General features: G+C 39.3%; 1 protein-coding gene across 6 annotated transcripts in view; it reads left to right on the forward strand.

Annotated features, from left to right (window-relative positions):
• ATG7 (autophagy related 7) overlaps positions 1-24,305 on the forward strand; it is a 268,195-nt gene that overhangs the window by 44,580 nt on the left and 199,310 nt on the right. For 5 of the 6 annotated variants that reach the window (XM_050781456.1, XM_050781460.1, XM_050781457.1 and 2 more), the window contains 4 exons: positions 9,870-9,958; positions 11,494-11,615; positions 18,698-18,788; positions 20,149-20,293. In XM_050781456.1, the coding sequence (XP_050637413.1) occupies positions 9,870-9,958; positions 11,494-11,615; positions 18,698-18,788; positions 20,149-20,293 (447 nt within the window). The remainder of the gene's footprint in view (positions 1-9,869; positions 9,959-11,493; positions 11,616-18,697; positions 18,789-20,148; positions 20,294-24,305) is intronic. The other variant, XM_050781462.1, reaches the window with a different exon arrangement.

Genomic DNA, 24,305 nt, shown 5'->3' on the forward strand with positions numbered 1-24,305 from the left:
TTACACACCCTGCAAAGTGAGTAGTGTTGTCTGCATTTTACAGAGAATGGAAAAGAGACTAGGGAATGGAAGCCTCTTCACATGTGAATGATCTTACTTCCTACAGTCAGAATGCTTCCTGTAGTAAAAAAGGAAGCAGCCATTTTTTTCTGCTCAGCTCACAGTGTGTTGGGGTAGAGTAGGAAGGCTAGGCTTCAGTTCCCAACAGCTTAATGGGCCGAATCCTCTGAGCCTTAGTTTCCTTAGTGTGTATAAGCATACAGTAACGACACCCCCTTCCTTGTAGGTGGCTGGGAGAACTAAGAGTCATTAAGTTTCACTCACATGTTCTAATTGTTCCCACTGTATTTTCTTAGAACGTTTTTCAGTTTTCATTTTCAAAGGAAAATTTTCTTTGGATTAACCCCAGTTTCCAGCTATTCCATAAAAATGGAGTTTTAAGGTCCCGAGTCACACAGCCCACTCTGCCTTTACCAAAGGAAGGCACAAGAGAAGTCTGTCCTGAGATTGGCAGGGTTGCCAGTTCAGCAGCCCCTGGGACATCCAAGAAAGTTATACCAGTTCACTAATGGTACCATCTTTAAATGAAAGCTCAAAAGCAAATGCGACTGCGATTGGTTTCATCTCACTTCTTGGGTGATGTATAGTTCTTACTGTGATTGCTTAGTGCTAGAGTTCTTTGTCACTTATAGTTAAAAAATACCTGTTATAACCCAATATGTCTTTGTGCACACATGCACACATATAACAAACAAGACTTTTGCAAAATAATGCTTTCCTTTATTCTGTTTTATCTTTTTGAAAAATTCTAGTCGTGACCCAGTAAATTATTTAAGAATTGCAAATAGCTCACCACCTGCAGTTTGAAAAATGCTTTGTGACCATTTTCTGACCATTTTGGGAATCCTGGCAAATAAATGAACTGTACTAGGTGAGGTTCCATTCATTAGTTTTATTTCCAGCTGTATCTCTCTGTTTTTAAAATGTCACAAAGGTTTTCAGCTATTATTTTACGTTTTCAAATTTTTTTAATATACAGACTTTTTGTATACTTCTTCTAATCTTGTGTATTTTTTAAAACTAAGATTGTACAGTATTTTGTTTTATTGTAGCATTTTAGCATAATAGTGTTATATTCATCAACATCCTTTTGAATGGATGTATGAGAGTATTTTTGCCAAGGTTTTGACTTTTAGATTTCTCATAATTTCTTCACTATTGGGACTGCTTTGTGCATCAAATTTTTCCTCTCTCTTTTTCCTCTCCTTATCCCCTGTATTTTTAATTATTTCTATAGAAAAGATGTCTAGATGTAGAATTACTGTGTTACAGAGTTTGAGGCTGGGTGTGGTGGCTCATGCCTGTAATCCCAGCACTCTGGGGGACCGAGGTAAGAGGGTTGCTTGAGACCAGGAGTTCAAGACCAGCATGGGCAACATAGCAGGACTCTGTCTCTACAAAAAAATTTAAAAATTAGCTAGGTGTGGTGGCACACACTTGTAGTCCAAGATACTCTGAAGGCTGAGGCAGGAGGATTCCTTGAACCCAGGAATTTGAGTCTGCAGTGAACTGTGATTGTGCCACTGCACTCTATCCAGGTAACTGAATGAAACTGTCAAAAAAAAAAAAGTTTGAACATTTTAAGGTTTATAATCAGCGGTGTGCTGATAAATGTTTAACAACCAGCTCTTGTGAGGTGGGAAGAGTCCTGATTTTGTAGTGTTTTCTTACTTGTGTGATATCAGTACTCCCACCATGGCCAATTTCAAGCTATCAGTGTGAAGTCCTGGAATGCCGAGTTGGGGAAAGACATTAACAGTTGGCTCCCAGAAGCCTGTCTGGGCCAACTCCAACACACCACTGCTTATGATAAATGTTTCCCCAAGACCCTGCCAGCTTCCCTCCTACCAGCTGTGTACCCTTACCAGGATCAGATGTTATAGTATTGTACACATGTGTTAGGTTGAAATTGGGCCTTAAATTCTTCTCTCAATGAAATGTGGATTCCACATTTTGCTATAACAGATCATCATCTTTCAGGCCAGTTCTTATGATTACGTTAAAAATAGCTCCTGACATTGTCCCATTGCCAATCTTTTAGGAAAGGTTGCTTGACTCTTCTACTTCATTCAGAGCAGTTATTGAAGATTGAATATTTGGGAAATGTTGTGTAATTTCAACAACATTAGCCTTTAATTCTAGGGCTTTAAAATCTATGGACAAGAGCAATAGCCAAGGAGCAACAATTTATATGCTATTAGTTGGGCTCTTTCTTCACTTAGTGATCTCTCCACATCTTGGCAGCTGTCTGTGACTTTGAAGTGCATTAGGTATTTCAATTTTTCCCCCATACTTTAAAAATGTGTAATCTCCTTTGTGCATTTCCTGTTACATCAAGTGTTTGAGTTATAAAGACAGCCATTTGTTAGATTAGCATGTTTTATGGGATCATTGTGGAAAATGTTCTTACTGGAGACAAGCAAGTTGGCAATTTTGCCCTCTTTCTCACAGTGTACTTTTTCGGCAAATTGCTTGGCAGACTGATCATGACTGAATCATTTCAATGAATTATATGCTCTCAGCCAAGTAGAAAGGAACATTCATTTCATAAAGTTTCTAAACAAAGTTTTTCTTCAGTTACGTTGTGCTTCTTTCTGCTGATTTGTATTACAAAAGGAAGTGATTTGCCCAAGTTCACACAATTAATTTGTGGCAAAGCCAGTTCTAAAACCAGAACTCCTAGTCAGTGATTATTTATGAAAAACGTTTTTTAAAAAATTCTGTTTAACCATAGCATAAGCTGGCTTACCTAGCATTGTGCCAACGAATCATTCCTCCAACGATTAAGATAGATTCTGAGTTGATTCCTAAAGCACTTGAAGATTTTGGAGTCACTTTTGAATCATCAAAGAAAGATTAAATGATGTTCAGCATAGTGTTAAATGGATTTTGTCATTTTCCTATTCGATGCCTGCCTTCTGCACTTATGCCTCATATAGGTAGGAAAGTTATCTTAAAGCATTTTCAAGCTGACCTGCTTTTATGGGTAAGTGGTAGATTTTTCTCCTTAACAGATCATTCCTGCTCTCTATAGCCCATGTTAGGTCAGGTTGCTCTAAGAAACTTATTTGTAGTCTTTTATGCTCAAAAAAAGATTTTTTTTCACTATTCTACCCCATTGCCTTTGCCTTAGGATAAGAAATATGCTTATTCTTTGAAATTAGGCATCCACGTGTAGCATCTAACATAATATTCTAATTTATATAATTTAGATATCATTTAGTCCCAACTCTACATTTGCACATGATAAAACCCAGACCCCAAGAATATTTGATAGACCAGAACTTATCCCTTTCTTTTCTTTGCTAATTAAGAAAAGATAACCTTGAAACTGAAGATAGCTAACTACCTACAGTCACATGCCACATGATGTTTCGGTCAACAATAGACCACATATTCAGCAGTGGTTCCATAAGATTATAATAATGTATTTTTACTATACCTTCTCTGTGTTTAGATTTGTTCAGATACACAAATACCATTGTGTTAACAGTTACCTACAGTATTCAGTATGGTCACATGCTCTCCAGGTTTCTAGCCTAGGAACAACAAGCTATACCAGGTAGCTCAGGTGTGGTGTAGTAGGCTATACAATCTAGGTTTGTGTAAGAACACCCTGTGATGTTAGTATGACGGTGAAATTGCCTAACAATGCATTTCTCAGAGTGCATCCCCATCATTAAGCAATGACTGTTGTGGTGATGGATTGGATTGGACAAAGAGGTCAATGAAGTTACTGCAAGAGAGTGTATTTATGTTGTTTTTGTAGTTACCATTTGTTGAGTGCTGGCCTCATTCTCAGTTTCTGTGCTAAGTACAGTTAAAAATTATCCTATAGGCCAGGCGTGGTGACTCATGCATGTAATCACAGCACTTTGGGAGGCCCAGGTGGGCAGATCACCTGAGGTCTGGAGTTCGTGACCAGCCTGACCAACATGATGAAATCCCATCTCTACTAAAAATACAAAATTAGCCAGGCGTGGTGGCACATGCTTGTAATCCCAGCTACTCGGGAGGCTGAGACAGGAGAATTGCTTGAACCCAGGAGGCGGAGGTTATGGTGAGCTGAGATCGTGCCATTGCATTCCAGCCTGGGCAACAGGAGCAAAACTCCATCTCAAAAAAAAAAAAAAAAAAAAAAAAAATTATCCTATAGTTGAGAAAATTAAGGCATAGTGAAGTTAAGTAAATTGCTCAAGGTTACACAAGAGCAAGTGATTCAGAATGTTTGATTAAGGGCCCAGGTTTATGAAGTCATTTGAAAATTGCAACTCAATGTTTCTGTAGGAATGGCATTTTCTAGATTGATACTGCCTGGATTCTTCCTAGGTAACCCATTCAATAGCCTTTGTGTGTTTTTGTTTGTTTGTTTTTCCTTTGCTGGTTTGAATAGCCTTTAGATACTCTGTCAGATTGAGCTTTGATATAGTCTGTGTTGTTTTGTGACCTATAGGATATTTTCTTCTTACATATTCTCTAAAGTTCTATGATTCTAGAGCCCGAAGAAATCCTTTGAGATGAAAGGTTCAACCCCCTCATCTTGCAGGAGAGGAAGGAACTTCCCCCGATGTCTTAGAATCAGTTAGCTGCAGAATTAAAACACATACCTGCTGACTGTTCAGCAAGTGCATTTTTCACTGCATCAGGCCATTTTCTAATTCTAAGCTGTTTCAGTGTTTTGGAAGTAGAAATGCTAGTTTCTCCCTTCTCCCCCTTTTTACACTGGATGGAGTTATAAATGCTTTTCCTTTCTTTCTTTTTTTTTTTTTTTTTTTTTGAGACGGAGTCTCGCTGTGTCGCCCAGGCTGGAGTGCAGTGGCGAGATCTTGGCTCACTGCAACCTCCGCCTCCCAGGTTCACGCCATTCTCCTACCTCAGCCTCCCAAGTAGCTGGGACTACAGGCGCCCGCCACCATGCCCAACTAATTTTTTTGTATGTTTAGTAGAGACAGGATTTTACCGTGTTAGCCAGGATGGTCTCGATCTCCTGACCTCGTGATCTGCCCGCCTTGGCCTCCCAAAGTGCTGGGATTACAGGTGTGAGCCACTGCGCCTGGCCTAGAGTTGTAAATGCTTTTTATAAATAAAAGCAGTGTGAAATTGATGCGATGATTGCTAAATAAATGTAGTTTGTCTGGCAGACGCTATCTGTCGTAATTGGCAGAGGGGAACAAAATAAAAAGATGTCCCTGATGGAAGAGTAGCAAATGGGGTGGCCACATGAACCAGAAGAGCTCAAGGAAGACAACTTCTTAATTTGGTGGAAGCCCTAGACTGGAAATCTTGTTCTCAGAGTTCTCTTGCTTCTCATTGGAAGCCCTCTTTTTTTTTTTCATCTTACTTTCACATTCTCACCTAGGAGAATCCCAGGGTTACAATGCCATGAGACCCTGTATTGTTGAGAGAGGAAAGAAGGAAGGAAAAGGAACTTGCTGAGATGCTGCATCACGGTTTTGTATAGAAGTTTCAGGTCTGTGTCACTCAGGCATCACTTTTCTCCCTCTAGCTGCCTCCCAGGATCCCTGCTCAAAATCTTTGCAGAGGAGGAGTCCATGTATTCAAGCCTGGAGAAATTTACTAGTCTGTCATCTATTCAATAGATACTTGCTGACTATCAGGCACTGTGCTTAGGTAACTAGAAATGGAAAGATGAATACACTGCTCCTGCCTTCACAGAGAGTTCTAAACCAGCAAGACATCAAACATAAAATGCATCCTGTGTTTTCTTTATTCTAAAATGCTTGTTTCTCCATATTTTAATTTTTCTAAAGTCAGGAAGTTCTTACAATTGTGTATATTTATGCAGTGAACCCTCTTTTAAGCAAATACTCATTTTCTTCTTTTGACTCTAGACAGCTAGTGCTAAGATGATAGTGTACACGAGAATCACATGCAGTAGTCACTGGACATGCAGGTATTGGCGGTACCTAGAGAGGTCTGGGATCAGATTGAGTGTGTGTATGTGTGTGGGTAGGGTGTTGTGCAAGTTCATCAAGCTTCTAGGCAATTCTGATGCAGGTGGTCTGTGCCGGACTATACTTTGAGAAACTGCTGCAGACAATCAAGAAGTTTGTAACCTGCACATTAGAATCACCTGAGGATCTTTTCAAATAACCAATACTCAAGCCAAACTCCAGATCAATTAAACCAGAACTTCTGGAGGTGGGACGCAGGCAGCAGTATTTTTGATAGCTCCGCAGGTGATACCCAAGAATCTTCAAGTGTGAGACCCATGCCTATTAGAAGGTTGAGGAAGAACAGTGCTTCTGAAACTTCCCTGGGTGTATTAATCACCTGGGTTCTTATTAAAATGCAAGCTCTGATTCAGCAGGTCTAGGTGGAGACCTGGGATTCTGCTTTTCTGAAGGCTCCCAGGGAAGGCTGATGCATGCATGCTGCTGGGGCATGAACCACATTTTGAGGAGCATGGGAAGATGTAGAGCCAGTTCAGAGTTTTCAAGATAATGACAGTTCAGAGATGTTTTCTTTTGTCTATAAGAGCACCCTCTCTAATATGCCCCAAATTGGAGTGCATGGAGTGGACCAGCCGCATCAGAATAATTCAGGAGCCTGGTACAGTTAAAGATACAGATTGCTGGGCTCACCACTGGAGATTCTGAGTCTATCACCAATAATGATATTAGTAGCACTATGTATGTGCTGGACTTTTCATATTTAGTATCAGCTCATTTAATCCTCACTACAGCTCTATGAAATAAGTAATATATTATTTCCTCCATGATTAAACTGTAGCTTGGAGGGTTGAGTACTTTTCCCTAGGCCTCATTTAGTAAGAGACTACTCAGTGTAGTAAGCTCTATTTTTACTAGATACTGTAAACCTTAGATGCTGAAACCTTATCTCTGTGGAAAAGGAAATCTCAAATAAAGGTATTTCCTGAAAGGATGACCATAGCTATGAACATATTTGTATTAAATTAAATATGAATCTATTTGCGTTTAAGAAATGAACATGCATTTAGACAAAAAATGCTTCAATTTTAGGAATAAGAAAATTGTATATAACAGAAAAGGTAGCAAATATTTTAAAGAGTCTTTGAAATAATACAGTAATTATCTGATAAGACCATAGTAAAATTCATTTTCAGAGATTGAGCAGATTAAGACTACTTAATTGTCCTTCAAAAGGAAATAGAAAAAGTTTGGTACATCAATACAATGGAATGCCATTCAGCCATGACTCACAATGGTTGTAGAACATTTACTGGCATGGAAGACAGTTCATAATACAATAAGAGATATAAAACAATATTTAGGCCAGGCACAGTGACTCATGCCTGCAATCCCAGCACTTTGGGAGGATAAAGCCAGTGGATCATTTGAGACCAGGAGTTCGAGACCAACCTGGCCAACATGGTGTAACCCCATCTCTACTGAAAAAATACAAAAAATTAGCAGGGCATGGTAGCACACGCCTGTCTGTTGTCCCAGGAACTAGAGAGGCTGAGGCACTAGAACTGCTTGAATCCCTTGAGGTGGAGGTTGCAGTGAGCCGAGATCATGCCACTGCACTCCAGCCTGGGTATAGAGTGAGACTTTGTCTCAAAACAACAACAACAAAGACAGTATTTACAGCATCATCCCATGTTTGTTTCAAAGTCCTAGTAATTAAAATATATTTATGCAAAGAACAAGTTTATGGGCAATTATATACCAAGATGTTAATAGTTCTCTCAGGATAGTGGGGTTATAGATATTCTTCTGAATATTAGTTAAGCTCCTACTTTGTGGCTGATACTATACCAAGCATTGTGGGAAATAAAAGGGAGTGTTTAGGGTGATTCCATCCTTACAGAACTAACTGGATCTAGATTTAACAAAAACGTGTCAGCCGTGTTTTCATTTAACCCATGTTATGCTTATGAAGGAAACCTATGGGTCAATTTATGGTTCTCTGCCAGCAATTTCTCTCCCTCACCCCTACTCACTGTACATCCTTCCTTCCTTTCTTCCACCCATTTATCCATCCATCTACTTTGTTACTCAAAAACATTCACCGAGTGTCTGCTCTGTATTTATGAACTGATCGTGGAGAGATGAAAAAGATACTCTCTGCTCTCCAGATGCTCTTTGTCTTCCTTTTTTTAAAAATAAACTTTATTTTGGGATAATTTTAGATTTACAGAAGATAGTGGCAAAGACAATACAGAGAATTACCATATACCTTCACCTGGTTTCAGTTTTCTCTAATGTTGTCACATTATATCACCACGTTTCATTAGTCAAAACTAAGAAGCCAGAATTTTTACATTACAATTAACTCAACTCTAGACATTTCCAGTTTCACCAGTTTTTTCCTATAATACCCTCTTTCTGTTTAGGATCCAGTCCAGGATACCACATTGCAGTTCGTTGTCATGTCTCCTCCTTAGTTTCCTGTGATCTGTAATTGTTTCTCAGGTTTTCTTTGATTTTTTTGATGACCTTGACATTTTTGAGGAGTACTAATTAGTTATTTTTATAGAATGTCCCTTAATTTGCGTTTGTCTGATGTTTTCTTGTGATTAGACTGGGGTTATTACGGGTTTTTGGAAAGAATACCACAGAGTGAAGTACCGTTATCATCTGATAATCCACGTGACATCCTTGGTAATGTTAAATTGATTACTTGGTTAAGGTAATATTTGCCAGGTTTCTCCACTGTAAAGTTACTGTTTTTTTCTTTGGAAGTAAATCACTAATTCCAGCTACCTTTAAGGAGGGGAAGGGTTAAATTTTGCTTCTGAAGAGGGCAGTATTTGCATATATTGTTTGGAAATTTTCTTTAAGGAAGACTTGTCCCTTCACATTTATTCCGTTCTTTATTTATATTAATGTGGACTCATAGATACTTATTTTATACTTTGGGTTATAATTCAACATCATATTATTTATATTGTTGTACAAATTGTGCCAGCCTTGGCCATTGAGAACTCTTTCAGTTGGTGCCTGTATCCCCTTGGCATGCCCCAATTCATTTGTTTTTTGAGTACCTCCTTTCCTGGTATTATAAGATGCTCCAAGCTTCTCTTGTATTTTCCCTGCCTGAGCCCTAGAATTAACCATGTGTCCAAGGAGCCCTGATTTCTTTTCTTGGAGAATGGTATTTAGAAGTCAGTATCTGGGTGCTGGATGCTCATTGTCTTTGAAAGGAAGGAGACAGAAAAATGAAAAATGTTATATACAAGGTTCAAAGAGCTATGGAAGCAGCAAGGACAGGTCAACTACTTCTGCCAGGAGAAGACTTCACTGAAGAAATGGTATTTTAAATTGAGTAGACTTTTCCAGATGAAGATCAGGATTGGAGTGGGATGGGAAGGGGAAGGGAGGAAATATATGTTAGCAAAATCAAGGGTAACTGGCTGTTTAACTTGATCTGATTGTAGGCTTACATTAGTAGGAGCCCTTCTTTGATTTTCTCATTGCATAAAAATGAGTCAGTTTCACAGATTATATTTCTTTGTTTACAAGAGGATTTTCTCTGCAAGCCCTCTTGACTGTCCTCCTTCATTCCCCATCTTCCTTCTAGTCTTTTTTCCTTCTAAATGTATTTAGCTCCTACTTTCTGCCAGGCCCAATGCAAGGCACAGGGATGCAGACAAGAATTTGATAACCCCTGCCATCAAGAAGTTCTGTAGTCCAGTGTGAGATCCTGTGGCTTTCTTCTCCTCCCCTTAGCCCTTTACCAGATGTCTAATTTTTAAGGCTTTGCAGAAAGCATAAAAGAAACAAAGAAGAAGTATGAGCAGCATCTGTATTGTGAAGCTGAGATGATACTTGACTCACTCAGAAAGTCTTTTTTGTTCACAGATAACAATTGGTGTATATGATCCCTGTAACTTAGCCCAGTACCCTGGATGGCCTTTGAGGAATTTTTTGGTCCTAGCAGCCCACAGATGGTATTTACAAGAGTGTGTGTTTGTCTGTCTGTCTCTCTGCCTTTGTCAGTATGTGTTTTACAATGTGTCTGTTTCTATTTGTATCTCTGTTTTCCTAAATGTTTTTTTTTTTTTTCCATTTTGGGCATGGAAATCAGGTAATCAATAAATCAGTCATAACCCAATTTCCATACTAGTGAACCTTAAGCAGGTCTGTTAGGGACCTGCATATTCTGATCATTCTGTGCTAAAGATGTTTTAGCGTATGGTAGAGTTGGTAGCCAGAGGTCCTGACACAAATTCTGTAGCCCTCCCTTCTAGCTGTCTGGGTTTCTTTCAGATAGGATTTTTCTACTGCTATCATTCTCCATTTTTTCTTAACCCTAAAACAATTAAAACAGAGGATATCTTAAAAGCCAATATATATTTGAAAAGATGCCCAACATCATGTCATTAAGGAAATAAAAATTAAAACCATAATGAGATGCTACTACATATCCACCAAAAGTATTTAACAAAAACGTCTATACCAAGTGTTGTCGAAGATGTGGAGCAAATACGGCTGGAAAAATGTTGGGCAGTATCTACCAAAATTAAAAATATCTATGGCTTAGCAATGTTACTCTCAAGTATATTACTCACTGAAATACATACATAGATAGAAGCAAAACACATATACAAGAATGTTTACTGAAGCATTATGCTCAATAACTAAAAACTGGGAATAGTCCACATGTTCTTCAATAGTGAAATGAATAATAAATTTTAGTATATCCCTTACGATGAAATGCTGTATTACAATGAATCTGAGTGAACTATTAATACAGAAATCAACATGAATGAATTTTAAAAACATATTATTAAGTGAAATAAGTTGGACCTAAAATAATACGTACTCTATGATTCCATTTATGTAAAGTTAAAATAGGCAAAACCAATATATGGACTTAGAGTAGTTGTTACTTTTGAGAGAAGGCATGAGACAGCCTTCTTTATACTTGGGATTTGTGTAATGTGTCTGCTTTACTTAAATAAAAATGTTTATTTAAAAAATGAAGATAGATAAATTATAGATTGTGCTCTTAGGGAGACAATCCACAATTATCCAGGTGGAAAGTCTACACAGTGCAAATGGGCTTCCTAACTACTGACTGAAGTGCTACTGCTTGATATGGAAGTTCATATTTGGAGAGCGGAGGGAACCAAAAGAACCCACGTCTTAAAGAGTTTTTTCCTAAATGTCTTGTGAGCATTTTTTCCTTGCATTTAAAATATTTATTTGTCAGAATTATTTATGTGCAATATGACTGTAATATAAAATTCACCTAGAAGGAAATCACAGCCAATTCATTGTTCAGCCTCTAAACACTTGGACAGAGGAACCGTATATGAATATGTTCAAAAGAGTTAAGGCCATCTCCTGTGGGTATCAGAGAGGCATAATTACAATGCATTGAATTCTCTCCAACTGGTTTGCTGAAGCTCTTATGTGAGCTTTTTCTTTTCCTTCCTTTAAAAAAAATAATAAATAAATAAAAATCCGGGCATGACAACAGGAGTAGCAGTTTCCAGTCTGTTGAAGTTCTTTGCTTCCGTGACCGTACCATGCAGGGGGCGCGAGACGTTGCCCACAGCATCATCTTCGAAGTGAAGCTTCCAGAAATGGCATTTAGCCCAGGTAATTTGCCGGTCTTTGAAAATGCATATAATTATCATTTATCAGAAACAGAACCAGGTTTACTTTCTTTTCATCCCTTCACAATGGCACAAGAAAGGAAGAGAAAAGTACAACTTGTACCTCTTTGCCAATGCAGACACCTACTTCGAACAGAGGGCACGCTCTGCTATTCAGACTGGAACAAAGGCAAAGATTGTGACCAGGAAATTTTCTCTAGGCAGTTTTTTCAGTCTTCAGGATTTGTTCCCCTCTGCTCTGCCTGTTTTCAATTTTACTTTTGTTTAACACAAAATCTTTATTCCTGTCCATTCTTAAAGGAAGGATGAAGTATTAATGCACTTAAATATTTATTTGTTAGATGTGTTAGATGTATGTGATCCTGTTCTCCATATAGCAAACCAGTCAGCAAAAATGCCATTTCTCCTTCCACATTTAATATCTTCATTTGATCCTTATGTGACAACTATCAGCTTTTATCCCCATTTTCTAAATTCAGAAACTTAGACTGAGAGACATTTTATCTATAGAGAGATATATGTGTGTGTGTATATATATACATATATATTTTTTTACGTATGTCACAGAGATGGAATACATACTCAAGTTTGAGTAAAATAAGGATATAATGCCCAGCTCCGGAAATATTTCTTATCAGGAATCCATGTCCTGTGTCAAAGTCAGAGCACAATGTCTGGCACATCGTAGGTGCTTTATAAATGTTATGTAAATTTCCTAGCTCACATAAAGCCCCGCACTTTTATACTTCTTGCCAGAATAATTCCTCATCTTTATGTGATTTGTATGCTTTTGAGAGCACTTTCACAACATATATTATTATTATTATTTTTGAGGCAGAGTCTAGCTTTGTCACCCAGGCTGGAGTGCAGTGGCATGATCTCGACTCACTGCAGCCTCCACCTCCCAGGTTCAAGTGATTCTCCTGCCTTGACCTCCCAAGAAGCTGGGATTACAGGAGCCCGCCACCAGGCCCTGCTAATTTTTGTATTTTTAGTAGAGACAGGTTTCACCATGTTGGTCAGACCGGTCTTGAACTCCTGACCTCAAGTGATCCACCCACCTTGGCCTCCCAAAGTGCTGGGATTACAGGTGTGAGTCACCGAGCCTGGCCTCACATGTATTATTTAACTTGTTGTTCCTCACACCATCCTGATGGTTCCAAGGCACATTTCTTTCCTTATGCCATAGATATGCCTTAAAATGTGTGTGTGTGATGGGGGAGGTGGTGTCAAAATCTCTTTCAAGGCTGGGTGTGGTGGGTCATGCCTGTAATCCCAGCACTTTGGGAGGCTGAGGCAGGTGGATCATCTGAGGTCAGGAGTTCGAGATTGGCCTGACCAACAAGGCGAAACCCTGTCTCTACTAAAAATACGAAAATGAGTCAGGTGTGGTGGCGGGCGTCTGTAATTCCAGCTACTCAGGAGGCTGAGGCGGGAGAATCACTTGAACTTGGGAGGTGGAGGTGTAGTGAGCCTATTGCGCTGCTGCACTCTAGCCTGGGTGACAGAGCAAGACCCTGTCTCAAAAAAAAAAAAAAAATCTCTTCTGAGATATCTTTTCTAGAGTGCTAAAGTCAAAAGGATTCAGGACTGGCCCACATGACATTTTTTCAGCAGTTCTGTGCTCTAACATGGATGTCTTTACAGACTTCTCTGAAAGATTGACAGAGTACTTCCGTTTGATCAAAGGACGATGCTGCTTTTCAGTTTAGAGCCTTTGCCGTTCTGCTGTCTTTAGATATTTGCATTGGATGTAGCACCCTCTTCTGGCAAATTATAAAATAGCTCCTGTGTAATGTTAATTTACATGCTGTACCTTCGTTTTATTAAACCACACTTAAAGATAGTCACAGGGGTATCCAATCTTTTGGCTTCCTTTGGCCACACTGGAAGAAGAATTGTCTTGGACCACACATAAAATACACTAACACTAACAATAGCTGATGAGAAAAAAAAAAAAAAAAAGCAAAAAAATCTCGTAATGTTTTAAGGAAGTTTATGAATTTGTGTTGGGCCACATTCAAAGCCGTCCTGGGCCGCGGGTTGGATAAACATGGTCTTGGGGAATGAGGTGAGAGTTAACTAAAAAGTAATGTGGGTCTGGTCTGTGTGTCTGACAAGCTGCCAGGCACCTTCCATAAGGCAATCACTTAATTCTGCCAACCACTCTGTGGAGAGGCAGTTTTCTTTACACTTTATGACACAGTCACTGAGTTATTCTTACATCCTACTCTCTATGATAACGCTCATGCTTGATGATGCTGACATTTTTTTAAATCTTTTTTTGAGATGGAGTCTTGCCCTGCCACTTGAGGCTTGAGTGCAGGTTCGCTTGTTGGCCAGGCTCGAACCCCTGACCTCGTGATCCGCCAGCCTCAGCCTCCCGAAGTGCTGGGATTACAGGAGTGAGCCACTATGCCCAGTCACTTTTTTTTTGGAGACAGAGTCTCGCTCTGTCGCCTAGACTGGAGTGCAGTGGCAGGATCTCAGCTCACTGCAACCTCTGCCTCCGGGGTTCAAGCAATTCTCCTGCCTTAGCTTCCTGAGTAGCTGGGACTGCAGGTGCACACTGCCACACCTGGCTATTTTTTTGTGTTTAGTTGAGATGGGGTTTCACCATGTACCCAGGCTGGTCTTGAACTCCTGAGCTCAGGCAATCTGCCTGCCTCAGCCTCCCAAGGTGCTAGGATTACATGCTGACATTTAAACTTAGAAACCACACCTTACATTTCCATCTGAAAAAGGTTTTCTGACATCCAATAATGCCTTTAACATATCTTCTTTATGCCTGATATTTAATGTAGATTATTTAGCTTAGGAAAGGCAAATGAATTTCCTGTTTTTCATGTAAATTAATATGTTCCCTCTTAGCTGTAAATAAAACTTTATGGTAAATACAGCTTTATAAAGAATTTTTCAATATCATAATGTAAACTGAAAATATAAGTATGGTTGTACTTTTCAGTACTTTTAAGACATCCCATAGTTGCCATGGTAATGGTATAAGGAGTATTATTTTAAATTATTTTATTTTATTTTATTTTTTGAGACAGGGTCTCGACCTGTCACCCAGGCTGGAGTGCAATGGCAAAATCATAGCTCACTGTAGCCTTGACCTCCCAGGCTCAAACCATCCCCCCAGCTTAGCCTCCCGAGTAGCTGGGACTACAGGGATGTGCCACCACACCTGACTAATTTTTGTATTTTTTGCAGAGACAGGGTTTCACTAGGTTGCCCAGGCTGGTCTTGAACTCCTGGGCTCAAGCAATCCTCTAGCCTCAGCCACCCAAAGTGCTGGGACTACAGCTGTGAGCTACCTTGCGCAGTCATGGAGTATTATTTTAAATATCCTATGTCTTCTTTTGCTTCCTCATGGTGTGTTACAGCTCTGGCGCCTGGTGGAGGAAGATGGCAGACACTGCTGAGGGTAGAGATTCCATCATCTTAACTCTGGTTTTTCCTGTGCTCCTCCTGCTTGCCCACTATGGGAGACAGCCCCCAATTTTTCCCTAAAAAATATTTTCTTGGCCAGTCGCGGTTGCTCACGCCTGTAATCCCAGCATTTTGGGAGGCCAGGGCAGGCAGATCATGAGGTCAAGAGATCGAGACCATCCTGGCCAACGTGGTGAAACCCCGTCTCTCTACTAAAAATATAAAAATTAGCTAGGCATGGTGGCGCGCACCTGTAGTCCCAGTTACTCAGGAGGCTGAGGCAGGAGAATTGCTTGAACCCGGGAGGCAGAGGTTTTAGTGAGCCAAGATAAGTGCCACTTTACTCCAGCCTGGCAAGAGAGCAAGACTCTGTCTCAAAAAACATATATATATATGTTCATATATATTTTTATATGTATTATATATTTATCATTTAATTTGGTGTAGGTCTTATTGGTATAGATTATATGGAGGCAGGTATGGTAAATACTATTGCCATATGTGGTATTTTTTTCATTATTAAGTTTAAGGAGCATCTGATTTTCTTAGAAATGGCTATAGCCTTTATTATTATTATTTTTTTTTTTTGAGAGATGAGGTCTTCTTATGTTGCCCAGGCTGGCCTTGAACTCCTGAGCCAAATCCTTCCTCCTGCAATCTTTCCTCCTGCCTTAGCTACCCAAGTAGCTGGGACTACAGACATGAGCCCAGCATCTGTTACCTTTTGAGTATAAAGAGCTTTTAATTGAAATTATGTTTTATTTTTGTCTAATAATTTCTTACCTGTAACAAGAGAAAACCTAGGCTGGAGTTATGGATGACAGTACTAGGCTATGATTCTGTAGTTCTTGTCAAGTTCCTGTGCTATGTATCAGAGACACATTAAAAAAAAAAAACAAAAAAAACTTGTATTTTCCGTTCAGGGTATATGTGGTTTGTTATATAGGTAAACTTGTTTCACAGGGGTTTGTTGTACCGATTATTTGATCACCCAGGTACTAATACCTAGTACCTAGTATTTTTTCTGATCCTCTCCCTTCTCCCACCCTTCACCCTCAAGTAGGCCCCAGTGTCTGTTGTTCCCCTTTGTGTCCATGAGTTCTCATCATTTAGCTCCTACTTATAACTAAGAACATGCAATATTTGGTTTTCTGTTCCTGCACTAGTTTGCTAAGGATAATGACCTCAAGCTCCATCCATGTTCCTGCAAAAGACATGATCTCATTCTTTTTTGTGGCCACATAGTATTTCATGGTGTATGTGTACCACATTTTCTTTATCTAGTCTGTCACTGATGGGCATTTAAACTGATTCCATGTCTTTGCTGTTGAGAGACACATTTTTAATTCAATCTAAGAATAGTAATAAAATCAAACAAAATATCAATTAGTAGCAGGTGGGAACTGTTTCTTTTCCCCACAGAAAAACAATTCTGAAGTCTTAATCTCTTTATGAAACTCAAATCTGACTGGGTGTGGTGGCCCATGCCTGTAATCGAAGCTGCTCCAGAGGCTGAAGCTGGAGGATCACTTGAGCCCAGGAGTTAAAGAATAGCTTCAGCAACATAGCAAGACCCTGTCTCAAACAAGAAAACTCTATTTTTTCAGTTTTAATTTTTCATGGCATTAAAAAATACTGCATTAGAGTGCCCAATTTAAAATGGGGAAGGACGTTTGCTTTCTGGCTTCTTGCTGTGAATGATACCCCCAGCCAAACTGGGGCCCAAGTAGCTTTCAAGGATAATTGGCCCTATGGTTTCTCATTGGTCATCCTATCCCAGAAACAAAAGATCGTGTAAAGGGAATCTCAATACCTTCTATGTCCCATAATTATATTTGGCAATACTATTTTTTTTTTTTTAATTTCAAAAGCTAAAAAGTTTCCCAAGGAAAGGAAAATTGCGATCTTGATAGAAATTCAAAAGTAGGAGAATGGACAAAGAAAACCAGTGTACAGGCTGGGTGTGGTAACTCACGCCTGTAATCCCAGCACTTTGGGAGGCTGAGGCGGGTGAATCACGAGCTCAGGAGATCGAGATCATCCTGGCTAACACGGTGAAGCACCATCTCTACTAAAAATACAAAAAATTAGCCGGGTGTGGTGGCGGGCGCCTGTAGTCCCAGCTACTCAGGAGGCTGATGCAGGAGAATGGCGGGAACCCAGGAGGCAGAGCTTGCAGTGAGCCAAAATCGTGCCACTGCACTCCAGTCTGGGCGACAGAGCAAGACTCTGTCAAAAAAAAAAAAAAAAAAAAAGGAAAAAACCAGCGTACAATTAGAAACAAAATTAAAATTCCCCCTCCCAGTCCCATACATCTTAATTTCAAGTCAAGGAGTTTCTGTTCCTGCAGAGTCTGTTGCTTAAGGCAGACTGGAGGTGATGCTGGAAGTGTAGGCTGTGGCGGGGTGAATTTCTTGCTTAGGAGTTCAGGCTTTATTGTGAGCAGTAGGAATTCAATGAGAAAAGGGGAGCAGCATAGGTCCTGAGATGTAGGGAGCCCAAGAGGGTGGGTGGATCCACTAGCAAGATTTACAAGGCTGTGGTTCCACCAAGGCAAGCAGAGCTTTCATTAACATGAGAAGGACGCAGGCGTGTCCTACAAAGCAATTGAGATGTTTAAGAGAATTTTGCAACAGTAGAATAGAGCAGTGTTTCCTTTGAGATTGTAATTGGTATGCAGGGAAATGAAGGGAGATATCGAGAGCCATGTAAGTTCGGGAAACACAAAGCCAAATCAAATCACGTGGGTTCTGTACTGCAGGTTTCTCAGAGCTTTTATCTCCCTCATGTGCCATGTGAATGGCCAGGTTTGAGTGGTATTGGGGGGCTGGAGATAGAAGATAGATATAAGTATAGAAGCATTTCCCAAGTCTGTTTAGCTACAGGATCCTTATCCTCTGAGATTATTGAATAGGACACACTTTGGGAACTGCTAGAATTGGAGTTAATTGGAGTTACAGAGGCTCCCATAGCAGGGATTAAAAGGGCAGCGGGGAAGGGAGAAGTAAGGGAAGGGAAAGTTCTGAATGGATAAAGATGAGCTTAAAGGAAAGGGCAGCTTAATCAAAGGACAGTCACCTTGGACTATGATCTGCTCACAGGTGCAGTGACAGAAAGGCTGAGCAGGGGGACATGGTAAGGATGAGCAACAGAAGGTACATACTGAATTTAAAGATTCAGATCCCAATAGGAACTTCAGTGAAGGTGTGGTGCAGTTACATTGGCTTGGCTTGCTTAGATAGAAGCCTCAGTGGGGTTATACCTACCCCAGATAAGACTGTCTTTTTTTCTTTTTCTTTTTTTTTTTTTTCCCCAGCAACTTCCAGTAACAGTGAAAGTTGAGGCACCTTGGGCCAGAGTTGAGGACTATTTCAGAAGCTCCTGTACAGGAAGATTGCTTGGGTTTGATGGTCCCTAAACAAGACTCCCAGTAGTTGAGAAAGATGGGGAGGCAACTGTAGCAAGTCCATGGAAATTCAGGCCCTCAGGTCTCTTTTAGAAAGAAGCAAACCAAAAGCTTGTCAATGCATGGGCCATTATGAATGTCGATCCTTTTTATACAAGGTTGCTGCTTGATCTGTTTGTTTTTATTCTTCCCTCCTTCATTAAGCTTTGTGTTTTATTTGCCTTAAGATTGTCCTAAAGCAGTTGGATGGGAAAAGAACCAGAAAGGAGGCATGGGACCAAGGATGGTGAACCTCAGTGAATGTATGGACCCTAAAAGGTAGATTTGGGAAGCTGTTTTCTCCAGTCAGGCTTGTTGTAACCAAGACACATACCAAGTTCTGTCAGGCCAACACAATGTTGTGTAATTCAGCCCGGGGGGTGCCAGTCATGCTGCCATGTGTTATCCTGCTCTTTAATTGAAGTTTGGTTGTGAGAATTAATATTAACAATGCATATCCTGAAGGGCAGACTGTTCATCTGTTCTAGACATTTTAAATTTTGTTCTTTCAAGCTCATGCTCTCAGACCACCAGTGTACCTGTACTGTCTTTCAGTCCTTTATGCATTGTCCTCTGGCTTGGTCCTATTGGCTCACTTCTCCCTGTGCCCCAGACGGAGTCTTGCTCTGCACAGGCTGGAATACAAGGGTGTGATCTCTGCTCACTGCAAGCTCCGCCTCCTGGGTTCAAGCGATTCTCCTGCCTCAGCCTCCTGAGTAGCTGGGATTACAGGCACACGCCACCACACCCAGCTAATTTTTTGTATTTTATAGGGACAGGGTTTCACTGTGTTGCCCAGGCTGGTCTTGAACTCCTGACCTCGTGATCCACCTGCCTCGGCCCCCCAAAGTGCTGGGATTACAGGCATGAGCCACCACACCCAGCCCTTATTGGCCCACTTTGAAGGATATTAGAAGAATTATTTCATGGAAACCACTATTGTATTTAAGGGCGAATCTGAGTGCACTCTTTTTGTTTGTTTGTTTGAGACAGTTTCGCTCCTGTTGCCCAGGCTGGAGTGCAATGGCATGATCTCGGCTCACTGCAACCTCCACCTCCCGGGTTCAAGCGAATCTCCTGCCTCAGCCTCCTGAGTAGCTGGGATTACAGGTGCCTGCCACCACACCCAGCTAATTTTTGTATTTTTGGTAGAGACAGGGTTTCACCATGTTGGCTAGGCTGGTCTCGAACTCTTGACCTCAGGTGATCCACCCGCTTCAGCCTCCCAAAGTGCTGAGATTACAGGGGTGAGCCACTGCCTGGCCTGAGTGCATTCTTTATTAAGGAGATATGAGAGAAATTTCTGTTTTCAGTACTAGGAAAAACTTTCCTCTTAATCAAATGGTGTGTTCTTATTCGTGGACACCATGATTCCTATAACCAGTCATGCTCTTCCCTTTTCACCTTGGCTGCTGGAACTCAGTATCAAATTTGTGGCCCCCTCATTGCAGAGGACTCCAACAGCATGCTGCTGGGGGGAACCTTTCTCCTCCCTGCTTACCCTCCAGCTTCATTTTCTTTTTCATTTGATCCCAATTTCCTTATTATTTCTTATTTTCTCACATAGCCACTTGAAATCTTTCAGAACAAGATAATTGCACAAATGAGAGACTGAATAAGTAAATTTCTCCTTTTCTAGGTTAGCTGAGTCATCAGTGGATCTAAATCTCAAGCTCATGTGTTGGAGATTGGTTCCTACTTTAGACTTGGACAAGGTTGTGTCTGTCAAATGTCTGCTGCTTGGAGCCGGCACCTTGGGTTGCAATGTAGCTAGGACGTTGATGGTAAGTAGGAGGTGGGGGGTGCAAATGGCACCTTTGAAATTGTAGCTTCTCTTCTTGTTTTACTCTTCATGATTGCCTTCCATCTCCCAGCTCTCCATCCCCTCCATCTCTCCCTCCCTTCCTTTTTCCTTTTCTTATCTTTTTAAGTGTAAAAGAAATACAAGCTTTTATCATCAGATAGAAACAGAAAGTCCTCCACACCCATCGCAAGTCCCATTTCCTGTTAAGCTGACTTTGTAGATTAGTATGCAGCCTGTTTCCCAGATGTTATTGTAGACATATCTAAATATAGAGAAATGTTTATCTTTGCTGATATTTATTTATATTTATGAAAATTAGATCATAGCATACTATCTATAACAGGTGTTTATTTTTAACTAGATAGAAAAATGACTGTGGCTACCTTTCTGTGTTTCCATAGTATGTATATGTGGTATTTTGTTGTATGACTATGTTCTTTATTTAATCAATTTCAGGTTACTTTCTATTTTTTTCTATTAGATACTGTTCTCTATTAGAGAACATTCTTATACTTGTATGTTTATTCATCCATAGGATTTTTTTTTTATTTTAGGAGGAAAGCCCTAGTCATTGAATTGCTATGTTAGAGAGAGTTTAGAATCTGAATGTAAATATTTTATTTATGTTTGTCATTAATTTTTTTTTTTTTTTGAGACAAAGCCTCACTCTGTCACCCAGGCCGGAGTGCAGTGGCATGATCTCAGCTCACTGCAACCTCCGCCTCCTGAGTTCAGCGATTCTCCTGCCTCAACTTCCTGAGTAGCTGGGACTACAGGTGTACACCACTACACCTGGCTAATTTTTGTATTTTTAGTAGAGACAGGGTTTTGCCATGTTGTCCAGGTTGGTCTTGAACTCTTGCCCTCAAGTGATCTGCCTGCCTTGGCCTCCCAAAGTGCTGGGTTTACAAGTGTGAGCCACAACGCCTGGTCAAAATTTTTTTTCAAACGAAATTGCCTTCCAAAAATGTTACACATATGAGACATAGAACTTTTTTCCACACTCTTGCCAAAATTGGATATGTCAACTTTTGAAATCTCAGTCAGTTAAGTAACACTTATTGTTTGAATTTGCATTTCTTTAATTAGCAAGGGTGAGTTTAATTTTATTTCTTTTGTGAGTTTTATTTCTTTGATTCATGTTCTTTGGGTTGTGTCTTTTATTGATTTAGAGTTCTTTTTATTGGGGCAATTAACCTTTTTTCTGTATTATGATGCAAATGTTTTTCTCAGTTTATCTAAGGTATCTTTAGCCATATAAAAGTTTTTTTCAGCTTTATGTTATTATATGTGTCAGTCTTTTCCTTTGTGGCTTATGGAACTCTTGTTTTTATGTTAGAGCTTTATGAATATGGAAATTTTTTGGTTATATGATGAGGGGTAAAGATCTAGCTACTTTTGCACAAAATGGATTGTTAGTTGTTTTAATGGCATTTATTCAGTAATCTAAATCATTTTTCTGTCTTTATCAAATGCTAAACCCCCTTACATACCTGAGTCTCTTTATGGATTCTCTATTTTGACTCATTGATCTATTTTTTTATTCCTATATTCATACTCACTGTTTTAGTTGAAATTACAATGAATTTATAGATAAATTAGAAGGAATTGATGTATTTTTATGACATTAATCCTTAGTTCTGGAAGCATAATCTCTTAATTAGATCATCTTTGTCTTTCAGTAGTATTTTCTTTATATAGGCCTTGCATGTTTAAATATGGTATTTCTACATATTTAATGATGTTTTTTCCTTTAGAGATATTTTCTCCCATTAAACTTTCCAGTTGACTATTACTGGGATGTAGGAAAAATAGTGAATTTTGCATATTTATCTTTGGCCATCTTTCTAAGCTCTCTTAGTTCTAAGAGTTTTTTATTCTTTTATAGCTTAATAGTATTCCTCACCAACACTTACATCTTTCTTTTCCTTGTCTTATAAGACTGGGTAGAACTCCACAGTAATGTAGACGAATGGCAGTGAGAGTTGTTATCTTTGTTTTGTTGCTGACTTTAATGAGAGTGCCTCTTGTTTTTACCTTTAATTATGATATTGGTTTCTGGTAAGTGTTCTTTATAATTTAAAGAAGCTGATTTCTGCTTCCGCATGTTTATATCAGAAATGTTGAGCTTTATTTATCAAGACAAAGTATTCTAATGTTGAGCATTCCTAGAATAAACCCTATTTGTACACAGTATCTTATTCTTCTCATATACCCTTGAATTCAATTAGTAATGTTTTGTTTTTAAATGTTACATCCCGGCCGGGCACGGTGGCTCACACGTGCAACCCCAGCAGTTTGGGAGGCCAAGGTGGGTGGATCGTTTGAGCTCAGGAGTTCGAGACCACCCTGGACAACATGGCGAAATCCCATCTCTACAAAAAAAAAAAAAAAAAAATACAAAAATTAGCCAGGCTGTGGTGGCGCGTGCCTGTAGTTGCAGCCGTTTGGGAGCTGAGGTGGGAGGATTGCCTCAGTCCAGGAAGTTTGAGGCTGTAGTGAGCTAAGATCGTGCCACTGCTCTCCAGCCTGGGAGACAGAGCAAGACACTGTCTCAGTCAACCAATCAATTAATCAATAAATTTTACATCTCACTTCATAAGTCAAATTGGTTTATCGTCATATTATTCCTTGTTCTATCTGTATATTTTATAGCTACATTATGCTAGCTTTATAAAATAAACTTAAAAGGTTCTGCCTTTTTTAAGCTCCAGAACAGTTTAAATAAATGAATTATCTGTTCCTTGATGGTTAAGTAAAATTCAGTTATAAATCTGTCTGGGCCTGATGCATTTAAGAATTTTGTTGGTTGGGGCAGTGGGGGTGCTGGGAATCTGTGAACTTCTACATATGTTTCTGGGTTGACTCACCTTTTTAGATTTTGTACTGCTTTTCTGGCTTTAAAAATTAATTGATATAAAATATATATGGTATTCTCTTATTTTTTAAATCTTGTTTTTATCTTTTAAAAAATCTTTTCATATTCCTAATGTTGTATATTTGTGTTTTCTCTTTTTTTCTCATATTCAGCCTTGCTAGAGAAGCCTGTCTATTTTATCAGTCTTTTTGGAGCATTACTTTATTTATTCTATAATTTTTATTTTCTGTCTCATTTTGCTTTCAGATTCATAAATATCTACTTTTATCTTTATTAATTTTTTCTTCCTTCTGTGGAATTTATTTTACTGTCTTTTTCTAGGTTCTAGAATTATTAGATGCTTAGATTTTCCTTACCTTTTTCAAAATTGCGAAGTCAACATAAAGCCATTATAGAAAATTTGTAAAGTATAAAAGTCATAAAGCAGAAAAGAAGACACTCATTTTCCTACTGCTTTTTCACTTGTTACTTTTCAGTGTTTAATATGTATTTTAACATTTTATTAGATATATAATGTCCTTTATTAGATATATAATAATGTCCTTTGCTGTTACCAATTAACATGTCATTTTATGCCTGTCTATGAGGCCTTCTTTTTATTTTTTGAGACAGAATCTGGCTTTGTTGCCCAGGCTGGACTGGACCTTGTGATCTTCCCACCTCGGCCTCCCAAGTAGTCGGGACTGCACGAGTTCACTGCAATGTCTGCTAAAGCTTTATGACTGTAGAATATGCCTTCTTATATGATGAAACATAACTTACTGAACCCTTCTCCTAATGTTTAGCATTAACATTGTTTCCAATTTTTTACAATTGTAAATTGTGCTGCAAAGAACATCTTTGTGACTGCATCTTGGTCAGTATGTCAGATTACTTCTTAGGATAAATTGCTGGAAATAGGTCATAGGATATGGGTACTCTTAAGATTCTAGAAACATACTGCCAAATTGCTTTCTAGAAAGATTAGACCACTTTAACATTCTCAATCAGTAGGATGATTTTCTCCCTACCACATCCTCACCAGCATTGAGTATTGTGATTTTCTTTAATCTTTGCAGATTAGCCATTTAAACTGTGTAGCATTCCAGAAAACCAAAAGTTAAGTTTGTGGAAA

The sequence above is a fragment of the Macaca thibetana genome, chromosome 2 (genome assembly GCF_024542745.1).
Source record: "Macaca thibetana thibetana isolate TM-01 chromosome 2, ASM2454274v1, whole genome shotgun sequence".
NCBI classification, from domain to species: Eukaryota; Metazoa; Chordata; class Mammalia; order Primates; family Cercopithecidae; genus Macaca; species Macaca thibetana.